At 33.9% G+C, this 13,337-nt stretch overlaps 1 protein-coding gene across 2 annotated transcripts; it reads left to right on the forward strand.

Annotated features, from left to right (window-relative positions):
- The first annotated feature begins 2,335 nt into the window (after positions 1–2,335).
- Positions 2,336–12,945, forward strand: LOC135834701 (uncharacterized). Of its 2 annotated transcripts, none has more exons than XM_065348658.1 (2): positions 2,336–2,502; positions 10,430–12,945. In XM_065348658.1, the coding sequence occupies exon 2, from the start codon at positions 10,509–10,511 to the stop codon at positions 12,372–12,374; it is 1,866 nt and encodes a 621-aa protein (XP_065204730.1). In that variant the 5' UTR covers positions 2,336–2,502; positions 10,430–10,508; the 3' UTR covers positions 12,375–12,945. The 2 variants fall into 2 exon arrangements, with proteins under 2 accessions (XP_065204730.1, XP_065204729.1); XM_065348657.1 differs by lacking the exon at positions 2,336–2,502 and adding an exon at positions 3,457–3,804.
- The last annotated feature ends 392 nt before the right edge of the window (positions 12,946–13,337 follow it).

The following is a 13,337-nucleotide window of genomic DNA, read 5'->3' on the forward strand; positions in this document are numbered from 1 at the left end:
CCCAAGGTGTTACACGCAGATCGCGGCTACTTGTCCACCATAAGGCGTCATATATCGATGGTAGATCGTGGCCAAAAAATTAGCTGCTGAGGCGAACAGGGTGCCGAATGATTTCAACTTTTATATTTTTTTCAGTGTATTTTTGTGTATTTTTGTGATTTTTCGATATTCAAACCCCCATAATTTCGCCCCCTGTGAACCTCAGCAGCTGAAATTTTGGCTCATAGTATATTTTTTGATGCTCTATCCGCCTGTGAAAAAATTTTTTCGATCGGCGTGTAACACCTTGGGTAGTTCCCTTGTAAGTAACATACCACCCAATGATTTAAATGTTTTTCAAGTATTTTCTATTTTCTGAGCATTGATTAATCTTTTTGTAATTTGAATTATTTTAATGCTTTTTAAGCATTCTTATGCCATCTTAAACTTGTTTTAAGAGTTTTTTTAAAAAATGAGATTCCCCCTAAATTTTGCTGAATTTTACTAGAAAGTTATCTATTCATTTTTTTCTTAAATTTTTTTTTGGTCATTTTTTGAGGTTTTAATGATCATTATTTTCAAATTATGAGAAAAAAGAGTCAAATTATCACTCTTAACCAAACGCAACATTTTTAATTGGGATAAAAATAATTCAAAGGGGTTAAAAAATTTTCTCATTTCATAATATTTTTTCAGAAGGGAAAGGGGTCCACTTACGTACCTACACTAATATAATTCCATGATTTCCATATTTTTTGAAAATGTTTGTCTCTGAATATCGGTTCCTTAGGATGGACCAAGCCCCTTCCCTCTCCCAAAAAAAAGGTCTGCTGATTTCGACAAAATTCGACAGAGATTTTCATTTTTAGTTGATAAAGTTAATCAAAGAAATTTTTAGCTCCGAAGGTGCTTTTGGAGGGGAAAAATGGGCCCGTTGACTTAGGTCACTCAAGATTACTTGATAGTGTCAATTTTGTATTTTTTAATCATTAGATAGGTACCTACTGCCAATTTCAAAAAAATGAAAAAATATCATGTGTTTTCGGATATTTTTGTCAAATTTTTGAAATTGGCAAAGATGATTATAAAATTGGCACCACTCCGTTCCAAAATATTTCCTCACTTTCAGGAATAATAGGTAACTTTCAAAATGTTGGCATACTTAATGCAAAAATCTGTGAAGAAAACATCATAATGTTCAGAACACGAATTTATTCAAATACCAAATTATTTTCAACCACTCAGTAGAACTTCAAAAGCGGTCTTGGATTTCGACGGAAATAGCATTCGAATTCTAGCCAGATGTGTCCAACATTATTGGGAACCCTGTACTTTCGTCATTTAGGACTGGACCATTTTACCCAAAATAGGTTGAGCAACGACAGAAGCGAAAAAAACCACAATTTTTTTCGAAATTCTCCCTTTTTGAGGGCTTGTTTATCCCCTCAAAAGGTATCTTCGGAGCTAAAAAAATTTTCTAAGCAACTTTAAACTCAAAATTAAAATTTCTGTTGAATTTGGTCAAATCCACCAAATTCACTCCAGTATACCGATCAAATTTTAGAGGAATGTAGCTCTCGAAAAATACAAATTTTGTAAATTGAAAAGGTGTAAGAAGACTAGGTACCTATATACTGTATTTATTCATCTGAATTTGATTTCTTCAGAACAAAACTTTACTGTAAAATAAGTTTTAAATTAGAATAGGTAATTAAAAGTAAAAATTTCAATAAAGTAAAAACTATTTCATCCAAAGATATGGTGCATTTTCCCATAAGGGAATTATTTTCTATCAAAAACTAAATTTGTTATCTATTGTTTATGGACAGAGCGTGTCACTAAGCAAAGTTTTACTTAGTTAATTTGAAAAAAAAAAAAAAAAAGATAAAAAATTGAAATCTACCAAGATAACTATTGATGTTGACTTGAAATGTATTCGTAGGTGGCACAGTAAATGAGCAACTCGTTATAATAACCCATGCAGTTCACGAGATTGGTAAAATATTGTTTCAATTTGTTGAAATTTTACAGACCTATCCAGGAACACCCCTTTCATTTCTTAAACAATTGTGATCTAATTACCTACCTACTGAAAAAGTTTGTACCATGGTTAAAAAAAAATTAAAAAAAAAAAAAACTGTAGGTATGCTAAGTCTTGGACCACATGTTCATATGTTGTGATGTATCTATGTACTAAGTATGTAAGTACCTAGGTATGTCTATAATGCTATTTTTTTTTCCAAGCCATCATTAGACAGGCATTTCTCACTTGATCACGTATTCGATCAAGTATCAGTAGCGATTTAGATTCATGTTCTACCTAGTGTTAAGGCTTCAAATTACTGTAAGCTCGCAGTTTATCATGTTTACTTGAACAATACGCCACGTGCGAGTTGAAACGTCGCGATCAGAAATATTTTTTGTGTAATACACGTGTTGGTGCCTTTTTTTTCAATTGTAAATTATGATTTTACTTCACTCATCAAGCACCTCTACCTACTTATAGATTTATTCTGATCTGAAGTAAGTCTTTATTTCGACAGCTCCTCTCAGGGCCCTTAACCTGCTAGTTTTAGTTTGTGGTAGGTCTTTCCTACTATAAATCTGCCAAGTTGAAATTTATGTATTTTTTGTTTACTTTATAAATCCGGCCAGTTTTACTGAGATTATCAGCTTCACAAGTTTTCTTTACAAGTTATTTTTAAGTCATATCAAAGCGAAATCAGGTGTAACGGTAAAGGGAGTTTTGTGCCAGGTGCCAGAATAATGAAACAAAAATTTCACGAGTCCAAATGCAAATTTTTTGTTCGTAAACGATTCGGTTTTATTTTAGGAGTGAAATGAATTTTACAAAGAATTAAATAAACTTATAAAATTAACAGATGTTCTCCAATTGTGACGATTGTGTATGTACACGACATTTAATTGAATTAAATAAGCTTATAAAATTAGCAGATGGTCACCAATTGTGACGATTTTGTACACATTTAATTATTTTTTGAAAAAAGATCGTTCGCAAACGATCCAACAAACAGATTCTCTTGGCATCGAGTTAATCAGCATTTGGGATAATAACTTGGTATTTCCATCCCTAATTAATGCTTAGGTAGGTACCTAATTCATTAATAACGTGGTAAATGTCTTCATTAGCCCACATACTGGCACTTCAAAGTTACCTATGTGTATTTATTAAATACGATTACGTACCAATAGTTTAATTAACTAATTATTGGTAATTGGGCATCTATCTACTACTCAAGTGTGCAAATAAATTCTATCTTTATTAATCTGATTTTTTATGTAGGTAGGTACTCGACAATTAGTGTTTTTTGTCGGCATCGCAGTTCAATTCAAACATTGGGGTTCTAAACGTACGAGTACCTACATTTGTAATTACCTATTTATCGAAATTAAATTTCGCGTGATCGTAGATATAATGTCGTCTTTGGGATTTTTTTTGCACTTCAATTTTGTTATCAACTCTACGCTTATACTTATACATACGAGAGAATTCTACAATTTATTATCGAATTGAACTGATTAGACACTTCGTGTTACATGTATAGTGTATTGTCAGTTGTTAATACGCGTGTGTCTGTTGCGAATAGTGCGAGCTTACTTTAAAAAAAGACGAAGTTGAATTGATGTTTTCATCAACATTGTAGTAGCAGATTCCAATTGTGCTGTGTAACAAAGTGCGAATTATAGCGTGTTTAACGTATCATTGATAATTTGACAGTGTTAATATATTTTAACTTGATTTGATTCTTTTTTTCAAGTGCAAAAAGTAATTAACTTTGGTATTGTATGTGCATACGTTCACAGGTAGGTCTAAAGAGAATAATTTTTGAATGAATAAATTTCAATTAGGTATACCTATCTGTACTTATGTGGTTTTTCAAGTGGGTAAATTTGTGATTTTTGATAACTACTTAATCATGGGCCAATCTATAGATATTTACTTATAATACTAAGTAGTTGTTTGAAAGATAGATGCAATTTTATTAAAATTTTTATGAAACGTAGATACCTGCTTAATTATGTATTTTGATAATTTAAAAATTAACATTATGATTTTGGTACAAAAAGAATAAATACCTATAGGTAGGTACCAAAATTGAACCAGGTTCACATCGAATTATCCTTGAAAGTGAAATCGTAAAAGTTTAGGAATCGTATGCAACATGATGAGAAATTAACATAGGTGACATTAAGTAGGTAAAGTTGGAAAAATTATACCGAAAACACGTGCAAATTAATCATATTCAGTGACTGTAGGTATTTAACCCTTTGAGACCCGAGAAGAATTTGACGGATGAAAATTGGAAAATTTCATTACACATGGGAAGGAGTTTTAAGTTCGTTTAGCAGATTTTTTTAAAAAATTGAGGTTTACTCAAAGTTTTATTTTGGAATTTTGAGGAAATGCTCAAAATGGGTATTTTTTCTATCCCAATTTTCAAAATAAATTTCCGATGTGATTTTCCGAAAAATTTCTCTACACGTAATACCAACATGGAAATCAGAAAATTTTAAATTAAATTGTTTAAACCAAAATCCAAAATTTTTAGAAAAAATAAAAAATGATTTTCTGCACAAGTAGCCCGGTCAAAGCAAAAAAAAAATGGGCGAACCCAAACATAATTGCAAACAAAGGTTTTTTTGATGAATATTGTCTAGGGTGGTGTGCTGAATAACATACTAAAATTCCCCGCTTCTACCCCACGAGCTGACCCCCCCCCACAGTGGATCAAAGCCCCCCAAAATCAGTTTTTCATCAAGAACTCCTGAAATATTGAATTTTGAGTAAAATGAGTCCAGTGATCATTTCATCTCCTCCCCAATACCAATCAAATGAGCTATCCACCAACTCCCTAGCCTCAAGGGGGTGGCGCTACGACCCCTCAAAGTGATGTGATTTCAATAATTTTACATTTTATGATTTGGGACTTGTAACCTGTTCTGATTGATAAAATGAAGTCAAACTTGGGGAATGGGATTCTTTTGGGAGCTAGAGTTGACCTCTGGAGTGGGGAGGGTCAAAGTTGAAAATTACAGAAAGGTCATTTTTTTGGAGGGGCATAACATGACATCAGATGAATGAAAAGGGTCCAAAATCATACCATTGGACAGTACCTGATTTGTGATCAACATATCCAAATTTTATCTTCCTAGGTCATCCCCACTTCTTTTAAGATGGAAAAACCCGAAAATAGGGGCAAAATAAGGGGATTTTTAGCTTAATTTCGCTTTAAATGGGGTGGGGATGACCTATGGAAGCTGTTTGGGGAAATTTCAAGTTTCAAAAATCTACTGGAGGCTCCAGTAATTTTCAAAAAAGTCGCTGGAGGCTCTAAAATGACTTGAAATCCACCAGAAGTCGTTTGCAGAGGGTGTTAAAATTGGAGTGTAGAGTAAATTTCTGCTTTTCGTCTCCATTTGATGGAATTTTGTGAAAATTTAAAGTTTCAAAAATCTTGCAGGAGGCTTCAGGAATTTTCAAAAAGTCGCTGGAGGATCCAAAACGACTTGAAATTCACCTGCAGTACTTCGAAGCGTATTGAAATTAGTTTTTAGAATAAATTTTAGCTTTACAGCTCCAATTTGATGGAATTTTGTGGGAATTTCGAGTTTCAAAAATCTGCTGGAGGCTCCAGAACTGCTCAAAACGAGTTGAAACCGTTTCCAATCGATTTGACATGTCGAAAATAGGGTATATCCTAAATTTCAGCTTTCTTGGTCAATTTGGTAAAATTTTGTTTTTTCCCTCATGTTTGGCCTAAATTCGATTTTCAAAAATTTACCAAAAATCGAAAAACGCACTCAAGCACTCGAAATTTTGACAGGTGATAAATTTTTGCAGTGGCCAACTTTTTTTTTTGGCAAGTTTACTTTAAGATGTTGCTTAGGATGTGCCCTTTAAGAAAAAAGTTGACCCGGAAGATCGGCGGGGGGGTGCAATTACTCCCATTGTCATATGCCGGACTAATATGTACTACATATAAGATCAAATTTTATTCTGGAATTTTTGTAGAAATGGTCGAAAAAAATTTCAAACCAGTATACATTTTGGTCAAACTTGGTGTTATAGATTTACATTCTCAAAATAGGATCCTATTTTGAACATTTTTCACAAACAAAAGAGCTTCTACACAAAAGTTTGAATTTTTTATGATGTGAAAATTTTCCTATAGTTGGCATTAATGTGAGACTTGTCCTTAGTATCAAAATTTACCCAAAAATAAATGATTCGCAAATTTTCAAAATTTACGTGGCAACTTGGTTCTTACAGTATTACGATTCTTATCAGAAACATGAGTGACCTTATATGCGATCTTGAGAAAAAGAAATGAATCATCACGTCTATGACATGGAAAAGTAAAAAAATTATGAGGAATTGAGGAATCATCAGATATTCTTATTCGATTTCTCTTTTAAAGAATTTTCAATAATCGTAGATAAGACTGAGTAACTTTTGGCTACCTGTACCTACCTACTCATCTAGGTCCTAGGTCCATTTTATTCCAACTTCATTCGGCTATAATTAGCAAATTAGTGCTTTCTTCCATGAAACTAGGCAATCCCAATTGAATAATATTATGATATGATAATGAATTCCGGATACACATTATCGTTGACCGTTATGATTCATAAAATTTAACAGAAAGTAGAATATATATATGTTCGTATTAGTTCCATAATTGATAAGACGTCTGTAGATATACTCGTGAAATTGGTATTTTTCATGAAATATTGATGGTTTTTCTGCAAAATATACCTAGGTACATGAGTAAGTTTATTGGCGTTTCTACGTGTAATTTGGACGCCTTTCTGAATGCAGTATTTTTTTTAAAAAATTTGTTTACTAAAAAACTTTGATTTAATTTGAGAAAGGTGAAGTGAAGGCTTGAGGTTAAAATCAGATATGACGCATTTCCATAATTTAAATCATCTCCAAAATTTTTGAAACACATATTTTCACTTCAGAGAAAATGTACTCGTAAGTGTTCCATCTAAAGTACCTATATCGAATAATTCGTCTTTTAATATGAGGTTTTCTAGTTTTTGATAAATGAAAAATAACAGTTCCTGTCACTACCACTGCTTTTTTATCAGTGTATATCACAAACACTGGTTTTAAACAGTGTCTGTTACTACCACTGGTTGTATTCAGTGTCTGTCACTACCACTGGTTTCAAACAGTGTCTGTCACTACCACTAGTTTTAAACAGTGTCTGTCACTACCAATGGTTGTATTCAGTGTCTGTCACTATCACTGGTTTTAAACGGTGTCTATCACTACCACTGGTTTTAAACAGTGAGTTTCACTACCACTGTTTTTAAACAGTGTCTGTTACTACCACTGGTTGTATTCAGTGTCTGTCACTACCACTGGTTTCAAACAGTGTCCTGTCACTACCACTAGTTTTAAACAGTGTCTGTCACTATCACTGGTTTTAAACGGTGTCTACCACTACCACTGGTTTTAAACAGTGAGTGTCACTACCACTGGTTTTAATCAGTGTATGTCACAAACACAGGTTTTAAACCATGTCTGTCACCAACACTGGTTTTGAGCAGCATCTGTCACAAACACTGGTTTTAAACAGTGTCTGTCACTACCACTGGTTTTAAACAGTGTCTATCACTACCACTGGTTTTAAACCGTGTGTGTCACAAACACTGGTTTTTAACTGTGTCAGTCATAAACACTGGTTTTAAACTGTGGCAGTCATAAACACTGGTTTTGAGCAGTGTCTGTCACTACCACTGGTTTTAAACAGTGTATGTCACAAACACTGGTTTCAAACAGTGTCTTTCACTACCACTGGTTGTATTCAGTGTCTGTCACTAGACCACTGCTTTTTAATCTGTGTACCTATGTCACAAATACTGGTTTTAAACTGTGGATTTAAACAGTGTATGCCACAGACACTGGTTTTAAACAGTGTCTGTCACTACCACTAGTTTTGAACAGTGTCTGTCACTACTCACTACCACTGCTTTCAATCAGTGTATGTCACAAACACAGGTTTTAAACCATGTCTGTCACCAACACTGGTCTGTCACTTCCACTGGTTTCACACAGTGTCTGTCACTACCACTGCTTTTAATCATGTATGTCACAAACACTGGTTTTGAACTGTATCTGTCACAAACACTGGTTTTGAGCAGCATCTGTCACAAACACTGGTTTTATACAGGGTCTGTCACTACCACTGGTTTTAAACTGTGTGTGTTACAAACACTGGTTTTACACAGTGTCAGTCATAAACACTGGTTTTGAGCAGTGTCCGTCACTACCACTGGTTTTAAACAGTGTATGTCACAAACACTGGCTTCAAACAGTGTCTTTCACTACCACTGGTTGTATCATGGTTGACACGAAACACGATCAAATGCTTTCTCATAAGTCATAATTGACGAAGCAAGCAATGATATCCCAGTTTGCATTCAGTGCTCTTTGAATGATCACTTTCAGCAGGGCAATTGCATCTCTTGTCCTTTTTTTGCTACAAAGCCATATTGTGTTCCGCTTAGATTTTCATCCATCTTCTTTTCAATTCTGGCATTTATTATGGTGAGTAGTAGCTTCAGTGTGTATGGGATGGTTCTATATTCAGAGCATTTTTGCTAGTTGTTCTTCTTTGGTATAGGTACAAAATTTACCGCTTTGAAGTCCTTAGGCAGTGTACCTTCGTCATATATTTCATTTATCATCTTCAGCAGCTCCTTTTGTTTAATCAAATCTACTGATATGAGATCTTCCCCCACTGCTTTGTGGTTTCTAGCTCTCTTCACCACATTCCTCAGCTCCCACATTTCAATTTGTGGTGCCTCCTCTGTGGATGAAACTTCCATTTGAGCCAGATGTGTGTCATCTCCATATAATTCTTGTATGTATGTAGCTTTGGTATTCTCAATCAAAATACGCCTTTATTCTGAAAAAATAAAGTACATAGCAAAAAAAATTATAATAGAAATGAAAATGCACACAAATGCATCAGAGGCCCTTATCTAGGGCAAAGGCCCCACTTAACCAGTGCCATTCGGTACGGTCCTGTGCCACACTCTCATATAGTTTATTTTTTATAAAATTTGTTATTGGATCTCTCCACCTCGCCTTTTGTTTCCACTTTCTCCTTTTACCACCATATGGGGTCCAGCAGCTTATTTCTCTGGTCCATCTTTCCTCTTTTAATCTAGCAACGTGACCCGCCCAATTCCACAAGTTTCTCCTAACTGTGGACACGATTTTTAAATTATTTTTAAACATATTTTTAATTTTTGAAAGCTTAACCTTGTCCCATAATTTAATCCCTAACATGGTTGAGTAATCTCTAATTTTTTCTCTAGAACATTTTGGAAATTTCAGTTCCAAAAAAAAAAAAAAGTACCATAAAAAGTGTCGAAATGAACTTCATTACAATATATGAACGCCTACAGTGCATGATTAGTTACCCACATGACCAATTATACACAAATATCTGAAAATCTTCTCTTGCAGTTCTGAACCTCGTGTTTTTCAAATTTTCGATCATGAAATCGCTGAATAAATTCATTTCCAAATTGACAGGAACCGACTTTAGAAACAAGCACTAATCGCATTTTTATGTGAAGTAAATTTGGACAGTTTTTATGGAATTTTTTGAAGATTCTGAGTTCCTGAAATATCGCTGGAGGCTCCAGAATGACCTGAAACTCCCTCCCCATCAACTCAAGATATTGAAATAAGAATAAAAAGTGAATTTTGATTTTCCAATTTCATTGAGTAAAATTTTGTGCAAATTCCAATTTATAAAAACTGCTGGAAGCTCCTGAACTGCTCAAAATGGTTTGAAACCGTCAAAAATCGATTTGGAGGGGCCGAAATAGGGTGCATACCAAATTTCAGCTTTTTAGGACACTTCTGCGGAATTTTGATTTTTTATAGGTATATTTTAGGCCCCAATTTCATTTTTAAAAATTCACCAAGAATCGAAAAATGCATTTTAGACGTCGAAACTTTGAAACACTTTTCTGTTCAACTTCACTCTTCATTTTTGGGGATTCGCTGCGTGATTTTGACATATTTTATGTGATTTAATAAGTAATTAGCTTACCTACCTATTTACTCGACATTAGGTTAGGATGGATTGTGAAATCAAAAGTCGACTGATTTTGACCAAATTCAGTAGAGACCTTCAATTCGAGTCGAAAAATACCCTTAATAAAAATTAGCTCCAAAGGTGGCCTCTCCAGGGGAGAAATGTCCCCACTTTCAAGGTTCATTTCTTTCCTTCCAGGGGCATCTCCGGAGCTGCAATTTTTTCTGGGTTGGTAACTTTCAACTCAAAATGAAGTTCTGTTCTGAATTAGGTCAAAATCCGCTGACCTTTTATTTCTCAATCCATTCTAATATAAGTATGTATTTGAAAATTAATTAAATTTCTTTGTTCTTTCAAAACAGGTCAGCATGAAACCAGGACCAGAATCAGAATCAAATTAAATCAATTCGTGATGCGGATTTATTGACCGAATTCCATAAAATGTCATCTAGTTCACAATTTCTTCGTCCAATTCACTTGAAATACGTGATATTCATTTTCATCATCACCATAATATCATCACATGGCCAAAATCAATCGAACATCAAGTCATCAATTTGTAAATCAGTGCTACTGAAAAACTGCACAGGAGATGCATGCATCGCCAACATTTCAGTAGTCGATAAATGCCCATCGAATTTTACACGAGACGACATCAAGAGAAAATGCGAAAATTTTATGGACTCCGATTTACTCAACGACACTTTCCTATTCATACCAGTGACCAGCAGGCAAAAAAGCATCACGTATTGGAACATTTACTGCGCTTTATGCAATCAACAAGGCCTGCAATCTGATAATTTTACATTTTGGACATTACGAGCTCTCCATAAACCGATTGAAAATCACAATAAACTCGAATCATTCGAATCTAATATCGATTTAGCAGTACTAGAGAAAATTGAAGTGGACCACGATACTCAAAATCTCATCTCAAAATTCCATGGTTTTACACGTATGGTAATTTTATTGAGATATTTACCTTCAGAGTTGACGAATTCATCTTACCAGTCTTGCTCGACTTCAATTACCAGCAACGATGATATCGAGTTAATTGCAAAAAACATCACAGGTGGGTTTGCCCCCACCCCAGAAAACTTCAATTGCACTGGGACGAAATTTTGTTCACGTAGAAAAATCCCTCAACCTGATACTTGCGTTTATTTCGATCCAAATGACGTCCCTTGCGTTACAAATAAATTCTACGTCCAAGGAGTAGATTTTACCTACGATAAAAATCAGGTAATTCGTACCGATGGTGAAATACTCGATATAAACGAGTATTCTTATCCGAAAAACGACTCGTCATCAGATGTAATATTTTTCTGCAAAAGGAAAAATATCAAGACGCCAGTTTCCAAAGAACTGATCCAATTCACCAAATACATGAAGTATATTTCTACATTTCTTCTACTCGTGTTTCTAGTCATGAAAACAAACAAAGAGAATTTCAGAAGTTTGCCTAACCTAATCCTGTATTCGTATTGTATAGCATCTTTGTGGGTATATTTATACCACATTTTCAGCGAGAAGATCGCCGATAAATTAATTTTAAGAACCTATTTATTATTTTACGTTCACTTGAGTCACGCATTTTGGGCGGCGTTAATTTCGTACGAATATTGGTACGTTATTTCGGCAGCCCTCAAGTTCAAAAAACCTAAACATTTAATTAAAAGGTATAAATATTACGCCTTTGTTGGTTGGATACTGCCAGCTTTACTTTTAGGCTCTGTTTATCCATTTCTAACCGAGGAGGATAAAACCTCTTCTTGTCCTCTGATTCCTCATCATAGAAATGTCAACGTTGCTCAGAATTTATCGCAGTGGGCTCATTATCTGCTCGGTGCATTTTATATCCTCTACTTGGCTGTTTATTTTGTACTGATACCTGTTGTGGCTATTCAGGGTTGCTTTTTCATTCGTTTGGCTCGTCATAACCGCAGTCTGGAAGAGCGAAGTGATGGAAGACATAGGAATAAGAAGACCAGTTCCAATAATACTGAGCTGGATTATTTGTTTATTTTTACGAAAATAGCTTATTTAATGGGTATTCATTGGATGTTGATGTGTGTGGGTATGATTTTAACATATTTTTTCGATTTCGGTTTCAGTCTCGGTAATGTGTTCAGTGTTTTATTCGCTTTTCACGGTACGTTCATAGCTTTGGCTTTTGCATTCACCAGAACTGAACGAAAAAGGTATAAGAGATCGTATAGGTCGTTTATGTCTCGCAGTTCTCGTAGCACTCAAGTTGAAAGTTTGACTGCGGAGGAAGGGTTAAATAAGATGGGTGAACGTGAATGATCTCAAATGAGTGGAATGTAGAGGTGATTTTCAAATTCTGATTCCAGTTTTTTTTTTTTTAAATTAAATTTCGTTATTTTATGTGAATTTTTGGAAAATTAGATTTTTTCCTCAAAGTATTTTTTTTTATTTCACAATATCCTTTTTTGAATGCTAAATCTTCTCTAAAGTGTCTGAACTCATTTCACAGCTTTTTGGCCGAACTCAATACTCATCCTAGTCAAGTAATTGATAAACAGTCACTTTTTTGAGTTTTTTTTCAAGAATTTACCATTTTTTCTATTTTATATATTTTCCTTAGTAGACATAAGAAAATTTAATGTAAGCTTTTCGTATGTAATACCTACCTATATTTTAGTTGTGACGTTCCTTGAAGCCAATTTTTTTTATGTTTTTGCTGCCGATTTTTACATGATAGATATTTTTATACTTCGACCTTGTTGAAAGAGAATAATTTCATCGAGTATTACATTACATTCATGATACAAAATATACTTACAATATTTCTCATTATTTTTAATATTTTTTTTCATTTCAACTTTTATTGAATAAATATGTTATTTTTTCTGTTTTTAGTTTGTGAATTTACAAAATTTCAACTCATTTTGATAAGTTGAGTGACATCTTTTTGAAGAAAATTTGAATATTATTACCTAGTTTTGGGCTTGTAGCTTTTCAAAAAAGTTGTTAAAGAAAGTTCAGATTTTTTGTTAAGGTTTTAACGTATTTTGATGGGTTACATTACATTTTTTTTTTTTCTTCGAAAATACCAATAATATGATCAAATTTTGAGCTTAAAATTCTTCAAAAATACCTACCTATATTTACTTGAAGAACATTTTTGTTAAAATATTTGACTTGTTCGCACAAATTTAACCCATTTTGATACTAGTCGGGGAGCCCGCTTAAGGATCCATTACACCCCCCTATCGATCCTCCGGAACAACTTTTTTCTTAAAGGGG

This window comes from Planococcus citri, chromosome 2, assembly GCF_950023065.1.
Source record: "Planococcus citri chromosome 2, ihPlaCitr1.1, whole genome shotgun sequence".
NCBI lineage: Eukaryota > Metazoa > Arthropoda > Insecta > Hemiptera > Pseudococcidae > Planococcus > Planococcus citri.